General features: G+C 48.7%; 1 protein-coding gene across 8 annotated transcripts in view; it reads left to right on the forward strand.

The window, feature by feature from the left end:
* LOC123632509 (katanin interacting protein) overlaps positions 1-13,410 on the forward strand; it is a 167,964-nt gene that overhangs the window by 46,073 nt on the left and 108,481 nt on the right. For 7 of the 8 annotated variants that reach the window (XM_045542850.1, XM_045542851.1, XM_045542845.1 and 4 more), the window contains 2 exons: positions 6,407-6,576; positions 9,063-9,160. The exons of the other annotated variant lie outside the window; for it this stretch is intronic. In XM_045542850.1, coding sequence (XP_045398806.1) covers positions 6,407-6,576; positions 9,063-9,160 — 268 coding nt within the window. The remainder of the gene's footprint in view (positions 1-6,406; positions 6,577-9,062; positions 9,161-13,410) is intronic. 8 annotated transcript variants of the gene reach the window in all.

Below are 13,410 nucleotides of genomic sequence, written 5' to 3' on the forward strand. Positions count from 1 at the left end.
GACCAGGTTGCCAATGGCTGTAAAGTTTGCTAAGGAGGGATTTTGTGGGAATACACTGCAATTTACTCGGAAACCTAGTTATATGACAGGTCGAAAACCAGCCTCTGAGCTTTCCAGTGATCATTGAGGGAGATGAAGACTCAGGCTGCTTGTCTGGGCTGCCTGTAACCCTCGAGGGGGGTGTACAATCACTGGCATGAATTCTTAGCAGGGATCTGCCCAGAACACAGCTGCCAGAGATGCTGGGTAACGTTCTTCCATTCATTCAGGAGGATTTCACTGAATACCTTGTAAGTGCCTGGCGTTACCATTAGTGCAAAGGTCAACACGGTGATGAAGGCACAGACTGTATTAGTTAGTGCTCTTTTGGTCGTAAGGGACAGAAACCCAAGGTTAGTGGGCTTAAGCAGCTAGGAAACTTATTGGCTCATGAAATTAAGAAATCCAGCAGATACTCTGGCTTCAGGCATAGCTGGATCAAGGTGCTTAAATTTTGTCACCAAAACCAATCATTCTCCATCTCTTACGTTTGTTTTCCCCTGTTGGAGTCACTCTCAAGCAGGTGCTTCCCTCACAATGGCCAAGACAGCCAGTGGAATACCCTACTTACATCCTACCTCAAAGGAAAGAGAGCGTTTCTTTCCTAGTATTCCAGCAGAAGTGCTGAGGAGGCTCCCGTTGGCCTGGCTTGGCCGCATTCTCATCCTGAACCAATTACTCCGTGTGTCTGGTTAGATGGCATAGTCCTGCTGGCTATTCTGTGGCCACCCCACTAAATTGGGCAGTGGAGTAAGAGAAGGAGTGTAGCTGGACCCAGAGGAAATCGGAGGGGAATTGTTTGGAGGATGGGGGCGGGTACCAGGCAGCAAAAAGACAGGTGTCTGCCATATAACCCTTGCCCTTGAGGAACTCCCTGGGTAGTAGCAGGGTAAGCACGATGCCACCTATAACTTTGCCAGTAGGAGCAGAAAGTGATCATGTGCTCCAGGAAAGAATCAGGGCAGGAGGGATGATGGGGAGGCTCTGGAGATGTGACAGCCTCACCCATACCCTACACAACCCTCCCAGCCACCTGTCCCATTGGGCTCTTAGTGATTCTGGTCACTTAGTGTCATGAAAGATGTAATCATACCTGACAAGATTCATGAAAGAGCAAGCAACATGATCAAAGAGATACGAGTATGGACCGAAAAGATGAGGACCCCTGTATCTGAAGAGGTGATGGCCATTGAGAGAGGGACTGTCATAGACACCTCTAGGTTGCAGAGGAGACACAGGTTTGTCCACCAGATCTAAGAATCCAGCGATGCTATCATCACTTGGTCCTTGAAAAAAGTTGTTTCAGGGAAACTTACAGGAAAATCTGCCCCAAGAGCAGATTCAGGCAGAGAGAAGGAAGGAGAAAACCAGCACCATGGGGGCTTTACACGGCCACTTCTGCGTCACAGCTTTAACCCAGTGTCCCGTTTTGTCATCAGAGTCTTTTGCACTGAGCTCTGTCCTCCACACTGCACCACCTCAACCTGCACAGACACTGTTCTGAGGGGCATCCTGTGGGCCACCCGGGTCCTGGGGAGGAACGGCAGACTTTGTGCACCCCTCCCCTTTCCCTTGCCATCTTTCAAGGATGGACTCAAATGCCACCATCTCCAGGGAAGCCCCAGTTGGGAGCCATTGCTCCCTGCTCCGCTCCTTGCTCAGAGCCCCTGTTGTGTGATGCCTGGCGTTGGAGGCAAGAAGCAGCAGAACGGGGTAGGTGAGAGCACAGGCTCTGGAGCCCCACTTGGGTGGTGGCTTACGAGGGGCCAGAACTTAAATCCAGGCTCAGCTGCTTCTGTGGCTTCCTGATAAAACAGGCCAATGGTGGAACCTAAGTCCCAGGGCCATTGAAGGATGAAGTGAGCCCACCGTAATCCCACCAGCCAAGTCAGCGATCATCATCATCATGATCGTCCTCTTAATATTAAACATGCCCTCTCCCCAAGTCGATATCCAGGGCTGACCCTGGGAGAACTCCTAGGTGGACCCTTGAGATAAGGGTGGTCTGGTGAACTACGTGGCTCGCCCGCATGCCGTGGCAACCACACCGCTCAGAGGCCAGAGACAGAAGCCCAGTCACAATCAGGCCCTGCCCTGTGTGCCCCCCAGGTCCTCCTAACCATCTGGGTCCCTGCTGTGGTGGCCCATGAAGGGGACAGCCCTCCTCGACCACCCCAGCCCTCAACCATGTAGGTCCCTAGTCACACTCTCCCTCGTGACGCCCAGTGCTCCTAACTCCTTGAGCCTCCAGTTCCTCATCCGTGCAAAGGAGCTGTGCACAGGTGACTCTAAAGATCAGGTAAAATGGAAATGGTGGCTGTGACATGCACCAGGAAAATGATGTCTGTGACCAGTAGGATACTCAGCGATGTCTCCTGCTAGTCCTTGAGTTACTTGGGGCCACTTGTTCCAGAAATAGGCATTGTTGGCTAGGCGAGGTGGCTCACGCCTGTAATCCTAGCACTCTGGGAGGCTGAGGCAGGAGGATCGCTCGAGGTCAGGAGTTCGAGACCAAAAGAGCGAGACCCTGTCTCTACTAAAAAATAGAAAGAAATTATATGGGCAGCTAAAAATATATATATAGAAAAATTAGCTGGGCGTGGTGGCACATGCCTGCAGTCCCAGCTACTCGGGAGGCTGAGGCAGAAGGATCGCTTAAGCCCAGGAGTTTGAGGTTGCTGTGAGCTTGACGCCACGGCACTCTAGCCCGGGCAACAGAGCGAGACTCTGTCTCAAAAAAATAAATAAATAAAAAAGAAATAGGCATTGTTCCTCACCATGGCCGACAGGACGATGCCTGTCCCAGGGGCTCAGATTCCAGTGGTGAGGAAGGGATGGAGTATAAACAAATACACAGATAAAGCATGGTACAATGTCAGGTGGTGTGATATATGTGCCGTGAAAAAACTCAAACCGGGAAGAGAGTAGAGGGTGGCAGGGCAGCAGGTGGCAGGGCTCGATTTTAGATAGGGCAGGGACTGACTCTGATTTATGGGAATCCTCTGCACCTAGGACAGCTTTTTATGCAAAGCAGGCTATCAATTAAAAAACACACTTTTCTTCGATGCCACCTGAATATTACTGATGCTCTCAGCTGCAGTAGGGGAGTTCCTTTAGCAATTCCTTTCACAAGTCTGAATAATTATCTACTAATTTATCAGTTTCATAAATCCACATTTTCATAAATCATTCTGTTTAAGGAGAGGCACACATGGAGCACCAGCCCTGGATCCCGGGTGACTAGATGCCAAGACTGTTAACGTGGCATCAGAGGACAGGGAGAGAAGTTGAGGCGGGCTCTCTGCTTGGGTGATCAGATTTCCTGCCCCGCCCCGCCACAGGGTCTCCCAGGATGTGGGCTCCTACTCTCTCCCCGGAGACTGCTGGTGGCCATGGCATCCCTTGATGGTTTGCTCCAGCGAGCATAGCTATTGCCATGTTTAGAAATTGTCTCTTAGTTACTTGTGTTTTCCTTCCGTTTTATGTTGTCGCCCAACAATCAGGCATCTCCCAGTCTTCCAAGCCTGGAAGAGATAAGCGGTCTATAATAAATGCTCCTGCCACGATTGTTGAAAAGACGGATGTATCAGCTACTAAAGAAACATTTAAAAAGTAAACAAAGAAGTCATGCACAATGCCACCACCTTACCTCAACAGCCGATTTCATTTTACGTTTATCACCTTCCACTCTGGGGCCAGAAACTCACTTTTTCCCAACTTTGCTTTCACCATGCAGGTACCATTTTTTCACCCCTCTCTGGACAGATGACAAACAATCCCCCATGATTCTACGCAGTCTTCACAATTATAACAGCCGCGCAATATCCTAGCTTCCTCCTACCTGGTGGTGGACATTTGGCTTGTTGTCAGGGTTTTGTTATGACTAAACACTAACCATCTTCTTGCTCAGGAACAATTTGTCAGAATGTGCTTACTGGGGAAAGACCCAACATAGCATTTTCTATGTTTTCATATTACTTCCAACAAGGTGCTGTGAGTTACAAGCAATGTCTAGGTTTGCCAATTTCAACAGCATCTTGATAGCTTTAGACGTTATCTTTGTTGTGGTGAAGACCCTGGAGGCAAATTGCCTAAGTTTCCATCCCAGCCCTGCCATGGACCAGCTGTGTGACTTTGGGCAAGTTACTTAACCTCTCTTTGCCTCAGTCTCCTTATCTGCTAAGTGGTGCTCATAAAAGCAATTACCCTATAGCTGTGGTCCCCAATCCCGGGACCCCGGATGTACCAGTCTGTGGACTGTTAGGAATTGGGCCGCACAGCAGGAAGTGAGGGGCAAGTGAGGGAAGCTTTGTCTGTACTTACAGCAGCTCCCCATCGCTCGCATCACCTCCTGAGCTCCGCCTCCTGTCAGATCAGCGGCAACATTAGATTCTCATAGGAGCATGAACCCTACCATAAACTGCACACTCAAGGGATCTAGGCTGCACACTCCTTATGAGAATCTAATGCCTGATGATCTGGGGTGGAACTGAGGCAGTGATGCTAGTGCTGGGGAGTGGCTGCAAATACAGATTCTCATTAGCAGAGAAGTCTGACTGCACAATAAATGTAATGCACTGGAATCATCCCGAAACCATCCCACACCAATCCGTGGAAAAATTGTCTTCCATTAAACTGGTCCCAGGTGCCAAAAACATTGGGGACCACTGCCCTACAGGGTTGTTGTGGAGGTTAATGTCTTAATAATATAGTTGATTCTCATTCTCAGATTCCATATCTGTGAATTTGCCCACTCACTACTACTTATCTGTAACCGCACAGTCCATTCCTACGCATTTTTGTTCATTCACAGACATGTGCAGAGCAGCAAAAAACTGTAGTCACCTGACACTCACATCCCCAGCTGAGGTAGAACCAGACAACACTTTTGCCACCTTCTCTTGCTGTAAACAAGTGTCTTTTTCGAGGTATGCCTAATGCCACAGTTTTCACATTTTTGTGCTTTTTGTTGATGATTTCGCTGTTTAAGTTGGCCCCCAGACATACTGCTGGAATGCTGTCCAGTGTTCCTAAGCACAAGAAGGCTGGAATGTGCCTTCTGAAGAAAATACGTGTGTTAGGTAAGCTTCGTTCAGGCATGAGTTGCGGTGCTTTTGACTGCGAGCTCTGGGTGAATGAATCAACGGTGTAAGAGGGCGTCTTTGCACAGAAGCACGCATAAAACAAGGTTCTGTAGTGATCGGTTCATAAAAATAATGTGAGCAGAGACTCTCAGGAACCTAACCCTGTATTTCCCCTAGAAGCAATGGTTCAGTATTCACTAATTCCTTATTCACGGTGGCTTTCTAGACCACACCTACAGCAAATAATGAGAATTAGCTGTATATGCATTTAGAACAGAGTTTGGCACACAGCACACACCTTCTATGTGACTGCTATTATTTTTTTAAATTTAAATTTGGCTAATTTGGTAGGTACTTATTTAATTACTAAAGAAGATGCACACTTGTTACCTTGTTGGTTGGTTGTATAAATCTAGTTGTGGTGGTGGGTAAAAAGGTGTTTGTAAAGATACTGGAGGGTTCGGTGTCACATGAAAGCAGCTATGGAGGGTGCTAAAGAGGACACTGTGCACTGTTTATGGCAATGGAATGTCAGGAGTGGGAAAAGGACCAAGTTCGAAGCGTGAAGATAGGCTTTAGTGAAAACTAAATTAGAGACCTGGCCACACTCGTGCCAAGACCCTTTTAGCCAAAGGATGTGATAATCATATCATTAATCCTGAACAAACACCTATAATCACACATGGATATATTTCTTAACTGCATCAGAATACGAAATGATGCCATTTGAGATATCAAGGGTGAGTGTTTGAGAACACATATATTCACTGAAGCAAAAAATTAGCCTGCCCAGTCTTGCGAAGGATGTTTTCTGATTTGTAAACGTGTTATGTGAAATCCCTCTCACAAAGCCTTAGACCCTAAGCCACTTTTTGTTATACGTCAAACAAATTTTCACTATCCACACAAAGTGCAATTGCATAAAATTGGGATCATCTCACCAAATCCAGGTTGTGTGATAGCAGGATACACACACGTGGCCCCTCTCTGCCTCAGCCACCGTGAGGCAGGGACTGTGCGTTTGTTTTTGCTAACGTGCGTTTGAGCCTTAGAATGAGAGCAGAAACTTCCCTGCAGAGCCCCAAACAGTCTCCCCCTCGCTGCTTCTCTGCATGTGTAATGGGCCTCTTTAGAGGCTATTTGTAGACAAACAGCTGGGCACACGTCCCCCGGCCTCTGATTAGACACGCTTCACCCTCAGAACAGCAGTTCACTCCTGGCTTGGGGGTGGCAGCCGCCCAGACTCTCATACGATGAGGAGCAAGTGATCATTTCTCTTGCAGGATATTAAAGCAGTTGAAAACCAAGGATCCCATGCAATTGAGGCTGGAGCACTTGGAGCAAGGCTTCTCTGTCTACGTCAACGGGGCCAATTCTGAGCTGAAGACCTCACCACGCAAAGCTGTTCACCTCGACTTCTCCAGAAGTGCCTCGCACGCCGAGGGGACACGTGGTGAGTGCAGGGCCTCCAGGCGGTGCCACAGCTCCGTTAGTTAGAATTAATTAGGGACCATGGAACCACATCCTGTGCACATGAATTTCCCAGCAGATAACTAGTTAATGAACACAAGTTAACTATGCCCACTTGGCTAGGAAGAGAGCATGAGAGTAAAAACGAGAAATCCTGTTTATTCCTTTTTTTTTTTTTTTTTTTTTTTTTTGAGATAGAGTCTTGCTCCATTGCCCTGGGTAGAGTACAGTGGCATCATCATAGCTCACTGCAACCTCCAATTCCTGGGCTCAAGTGATCCTCCTGCCTCAGCCTCCCAGAGTGCTAGGATTATAGGCGTGAACCACCACACCCAGCCTTTTTATTCCTTTTTAAACTAGTCTTGGCTTCTACTGGCCCAGAGCAAAGGTGGCCAGAGCAGTAAATTCCTAGCTTTTACATTTCCTGCATTTCAAGTGTCAGTACTTTAAGGAAATTTCTAGTGTAATTTTGGATTATATCTGATTTTCACTTGATATGTCTTAACTCGGGTACCTGACCTCTGTGTAATATTTGAATCCACCATTCATTTCTGCATTTAGTTAATCCATACCCTGCATACTTTAAATCGATTTCATGTGTCCCCTAAGAAAAGCACAGAAAGCCCGAGAATGTAATAGAAAGAGTGTCTGTCCAGAAGAGTGTCTGGCCTAGGGTAGGTACCAAAAATGATTTGGCAGTTGAATGAATGAAATGGCACAGCTCATGGAGTCAGGTTACCATGGGGAAGCTACTTTGTCTCTTTGTGCCTTCGCTCATCTTTAAAATGGGATTGTTAATGGAAAGAAACCAAACTGTACAATAATTTAAAGACGCTTATTCTGAGCCAATATGAGTAACTGTGGCCCAGGGAGATACAAACCCAAAGAGCCTTCAGTTAGTGGTCCTGAGGTGGTCAGATTACAGATTGGTTTTATACATTTTAGGGAGGCAGGAGTTATAGGCAAAGACATAAATCAATACATGGAAGGTGTACATTGGTTTGGCCTGAAAAGTCAAAGGTGGATTTAGAGATTCTTTAATTGACACTTGTTTGAGAGAGTTAAGCTTTGTCTAAAAATTCGGAGTCAGTTGGAAGGGATGCCTAAGTTAAGATAAGGGGGTCTGTTATCTGTTATGTGATACCCTGCCAGCAACAAAAAGACCTGTTAACTAGATTTTTATGGATTGTAAGGCGTAGATTAACCCTTGCCTTGCATGGCCTTATGTCTTTTTTATAATTTGGTATCTTATTGCTGCAAAGAGTCTGTTTCATCAGTCTTATGATCTCTATTTTAACGTTAATGTTGGTCAATTATTGTGTCTAAACTCCAAAAGGGAGGGGGTATAATGAGGTGTGTCTGACCCTTCATGATAGGGAACTCAGTTCCAGGGTCCCCTTGGCCAACTGGGGTCCACTTGGCCAAGATGGGGCCCATTCAGTCAGTTGGGAAGCTTAGGATTTTAATTTCTTAGGACTAAGGAAGGACCTGTCCCTAGGGTGTGCCAGAATGCCCTTCAAGGCAGCCTACCTCGTGTAAGAGGCCAGTGTTCTACGAGTTACAAGAAGAGGTTTTAGAATGCACCAGAGCTGTATTTGAATGAGCCCTGTTCTGCTGCATTCAAGCTTTGAGACCTTAGGCAACTGGAACTTCTCTGACCCTTAGTTTCCCATAAAATAGGAATAATTATGCCCACCTTGCAGACTTGCCAGGAAAATTAAATGACGTAAGAAATGTAAAGTGGCACACAATAACTTTGATTTGTGTTATTCTGATTCATAGCTTCAGAGATATGGTAAGATCCCAAATGTTAATAGATAGTAAAAGTCAAAACAACAACAAAAAGATAGGAAGAGAAAGTGATGTCCAAAATGTTTTCCTAGGAGAACAACTGCAGTTCAACATGGAATTTAGCATGAGCTTCCTAGCCCCCAGGGCAAAGAATGAAACCAATGGCTCTCCTAGCTTTCATGGTGGAGGAGGCAAGGCAGACCTGCTGCTCATTAGAATTAGGCTTTCCCTGGTCCAGGTTTCAAGGAGGAACAGATAATAGGATTCTGTGTCCACGGGGCACCAGCAGTACATTCATTCATTCATTCATTGAACAAATATCTCTACCTTCTACCCTCTATTGCACAAATGGACCTATTGTACGTACTGTCCTGTACCTTGCTTCTACATCTTGGAGATTGTTCTTTGTATATATAGATCTGCCTGATTTGGCTGTACAGTATACATATTGTTCCATGGCATGGATGTGCTAGGACTTATTTACCCATTTTCTTTTTGGTAGGCATTGAGTTTGTTTTCTATTGTTTTGTTGCTACATACAGTGCTACAGCAAATATTATCATGTATGAGACTTTGGGCACACTGACATGCATTTTAGGTGTAAGTCACAAAACCATCCATAAGTGTGAGCTTATCATCGGTGCCTTACCAGGTCTCCTTCCCTCATCTCTGGCGCAGATTACGGACGAAGAACCGTTTTTCGAGAAGCTGAAGAAGCCTTAAGACGCAATTCACGGACAGCCCCCAGCAAAGTTCAGCGCCGAGGATGGCACCAGGTCTGGAAATCCAGGGCAGAGTCAAGAGTATAGCCCCAGCTCACACTTTAGAATAAGGAGTGCGGGGTTGTCGTGGGAACAGAAATAGAATGAGGGCATTGAAAACACCATAGGCAGTAGGTGGGTGTGGCTGGGCGCTGCAGTGGAGCCTTTCAGCGTGTGGAACTGGGCTCTGAAGAGTCTTCTCTCTGCTGCATGGGTCCTGCCTTCTGGCTGGGGCCACCCCAGCCCCACTCAGGAGTGTGAGAAGGTCAGGCTCAGAGCCCCATCACGACAACAGTGTCAGACACAGTCTTAGATGCCAGGGATATAGCGGGTGAATAAGACGGAGCCCCTGCCCCATGGAACTGAGGTGCCAGTTTGGGTTGCTGCTTGTGTCAGAAGCTCACATTTCGGAGCACCTACCCTGCCTACCGGGCATGGGCTCAGCTCCTACAGGACTCCTCCTTTGCTCTCATTGAAACCTAGCCCTGGTGGGTAAGTTTCAATGGTGTCCCTCTTTTTAGGGAGCAGAAGAGGTGAATGCTCAGAAAAGTTCTGTGAACTTTTCAAGGTCAACAGCTAAGAAGTGGCAGAATCAAGACTCACACTCAGATCTTTCGCTCCAAGTTCTGTGTTCTTGCTCATACAGCCCTTGAGACCCGACCTTGCAGTCACTTGCACCTTCCCTGGGACCAGTGGGTCTCAGCCCTGATTGCACATTTGAATCACCCGGGAGGTTTTAAAATACAGATGCCCAGGCCCCGCCCTCAGAGATTCTAACTTGTCGAGGCTTAAGCAGTGGGTTTTTAAAAATTATTGTTATTATGAATCTTGTGTTCACCAAGATTGAGCACTACTGCTGTATAACATTTTGCACTGTGCCAAATGGATGGGTCTACAGTACATGCTTTCATGTGTCTTATGGGCCCAGCCACCTTTACTGTTAGGTCCGGAAATGTCCTCATTGTGCTACTGAAGAAATTGAGGCCCAGAGCGGTAAGGTGACTTGCTCAGAGTCACATAGCTACTAAGGGAAGTGGGTAGGCTGGGACTTGAACCCTGGACCTGTGAAGGCAAACCCAGTGGTCTCTCCTTTTCCTCACCAGGCATTGGCAAGTCTGTGATTAAAGGAAGGGTGTTCCTGCCTATCTGAGTGCTGATGAGCAAGGCCTAGAGGGCACACAGCCTGGAGGCCTCCTTTTGTCCCCAGCAATGAATATTAATTTGTCGTTAATGAGGCCTTTCTCCACTTCCCACTTAAGACAGTTCTTCTAGTTGTTTTGAGAGCCTTCTATTACCAGGAGCCATATTTGTGTCTGAGACTGTGGCTTAATGGCTGGCCCCAGAGTCTGTGCAATTTAAAAGACTTGGCCTAAGATTAATTAGCATCCCTCTCCTGCCTCTCCTTGTGGTCCCACACTTCACAGGGCCTAATCATAGCTAATTTCCTGGCTTCCTGATGCCTCGAGGGCTGTAATTGTCCTTCCACACCGTATCAGTCTGGGGTCAGTCAGTATCTAACGACAGACACTCAGGCTATTTTAAGCAGAAAGGAGGCAATGCAAGGAGTCAGGTGCTTGCAAAATCCTCGGGCTGGCTGAGGGGTGGGCTCTAGGCTGGGCCTCCGGGTTGGCACCCAGAAGCGTAGTGGCTTCGCTCTGGCCTGCAGCGGGGACGGTCAGGAAGGCACAGGATCCACATCAGGAAGCATCCCCTTAGCTGCGACCCAGGAATCAGGGAGCAACTGCCACCACTGTTGGCCTCCGAGTGACCCCGGGCCTGCTAGAGCAACAGTGCAAAGAAAAGTTGACCCCTGCCCCGTAGCCTGGCTAGCAAGTGGGGGACAGTGTTGAAAACCCTGTCACCTCCATGACCATGTTCAGCACAGAATCAGCCAACTTCTGTCCCCCTTGTCACCTCACTCACTTCTGCTTTCCCTGTCACACGTGAGGCTGAACCTAAATCACACCCACCACCTAGACTGCCAGGGAGTTCAGGAAATGCACTTGCTTTCTGCCTCTACCACACAGCCAGGCCCCCTGGGATGGGAGTGGGATAAGTGCTGGGTGACAGGTGCTGTGTGAACTCTGTTCCACCCACACATGGGCCTTTGGGGGCCACCACTCAGATACAGACAAACCAGGGAGCATTCCCGAGTGGTGAGTGGGCTCCAATGCATGTCATGGAAGAAATCAGCCATTAATTTAACAGACTTTATTGGCACCTACCAGGGCCTCAGGCATTGTGCAGGGCCCTGGGGTTAAAAAAAAAAAAAAAAATCTAAAAGGCTCAGTTTCTGCCCTTGAAGTTCCTACTGTAAAGACACGGGGACTGCTTCAGTGGGAGGAGGGTGTGACAATTGATTTCAAACATATGGAGGGCTGGCCTGGTGGAGTCCAGAGGTTAACAACTTGAAGTCTATGGGTCAAACTTGCTTCCAGATAATGGTTTTTGGACTCACAGCTTACTCAAAGACTTTTGGTCACTTACTAACATTTAGATTCAAAAGATTTCATACATATAAAAAAAATCTATATTCCTACTTCCCTGGAAAAAAAAATGGAAAGATCTGGTCCCCTTCCTCCCATTAGGCGGCCGGCAGCAAGAGCGGAGTCGTGGCTGCCCTCTTTGGACAGGGCAGGAGCCCTCCTGTTTGTCGCAGTCCCCACCGCTCCCCATCGCTCCAGTGGTGAGGCTGGGTGGCATCACGCTTGGGCAGCTGTTTCTCTTATCTCATGCTTCCATTTCCCACCTGGCTCATTGGGGCGTTTGAATTCGTGGCCCCTGGAGAGTGGAAGGGGATGGGCTTTGGACTGTTTACTAGCTGTGTGCCCTGGAGCCGGCAATGCAACCTCGCTAAGCTTTGGTTTAACCATCGATGAAACCTCCCAGGGCTGCTGATGGGGAACGTGTGCAGTGTGTGTCACAGGTGGTTGGTCAGCAGGGGCTGTCTGCTGCCCCAGTTGGGAGCACCTGGCAGCAGGTGACAGACAAGTTCAGAGGAATGGTTCAGAGCACAGACCCTGGAACCCAGCAGCCCAGGTTCAAACCTCGGCTCCACCCCTCACTGGTTGTATTGTATGGTCTGGTCTTGGCTACGCCACTTAACCCCTCAGTGCCTGCTTTCTCACTTGTCCAGTGGAGTTAATAATGGTCCCTGCCTTATCAGGGAGTTAATGAGGATCGGGCGAGCCAGTAGTGTTTGTAGAGAGGTTCAAGCAGGGCCTGACACAGAAGTCACTGAACGGTACTGGCCGCAGATGGTGAGGGTGGCTCGGCCTGGAGACTGCAGGGCTTTTCACTCTAGTGGGTTCCTTTACTCATTCATGCATTACTTCCTTCATTCTGCGATCACTTACTGAGTACCTACTGAGTTTGGGACACTTATGGGTGCTGGGGTCAGAGCAGTGAGTAAGGCCGGTCAGGCTCTGCCCTCCTGGAGCGTACATTTGTGGAGAGGGGGTAGGGAGGCACGTGGCTAGAGCAGACAGGTAGGTAGGCAGTGAGCAGGGACATGGGCTACACTGCGTCTGCAGGAAGAGTCACTTTAGCAAGGGTGGGCAGCAAGGCCTCCCAAGGGGCCATATCTCAGCTGAGACCTGCCCTGAGATCTGGGGGGAGAGTCTCCCAGGTGGGGCACAGCCAGGACAATGGGCGGCGGGAGCTGAGAGGCGTGGTGGCCAATGCGGGAAGGGGGAGCAGGTGAGGGTGGGGGTCAGGGCTGCAGGTAGGAGGGGCCGATCAGGCAAGGCCTAGAAGACCATGGGAAGGAGTTTGGGTTTCTGTCCAAACGCGAGGACTCCCCAGGAGAGCACCACGTCTGGGTCCGTGTGATTGAAAGGTCCCCAGCTGTGTGTAGGACCTTTCCATCCTGACCTTGGGAGCCTAATGCAGCTCTTGACTTTCCACCAACCTTCCGCAACCCCCCTCTCCTCGCACCTCTGTCCCCTGTCCCTAAGCTTCTGCTGACTCGTACCTTCAGCGTTCACCTGACCCATCGAGCCTCCTCCAGGCAGGGTTTTCACTCCCTCCATACTGGTTTGTAGAAAGTTTCTGAGAGAGAGAGACAGTCTGAATCTCTCAGCTGGTCTGTGTTCCCAGGTCATGGCCTGCAGTGCTGGCTGGTTAGCCTGGACGACCCCCGCACCCCCACCAGCCCATGGGCTGTGACCAGAGGTGGGGCCAGGTCATCTGAAGCTGTCCTGCCTGCCCTAGCACTGCCCCTTGTCCTGTAGCTTCTGGTCAAGGGGGCTGGAAATAGGAAAGAG

The sequence above is a fragment of the Lemur catta genome, chromosome 2 (assembly GCF_020740605.2).
Source record: "Lemur catta isolate mLemCat1 chromosome 2, mLemCat1.pri, whole genome shotgun sequence".
NCBI lineage: Eukaryota > Metazoa > Chordata > Mammalia > Primates > Lemuridae > Lemur > Lemur catta.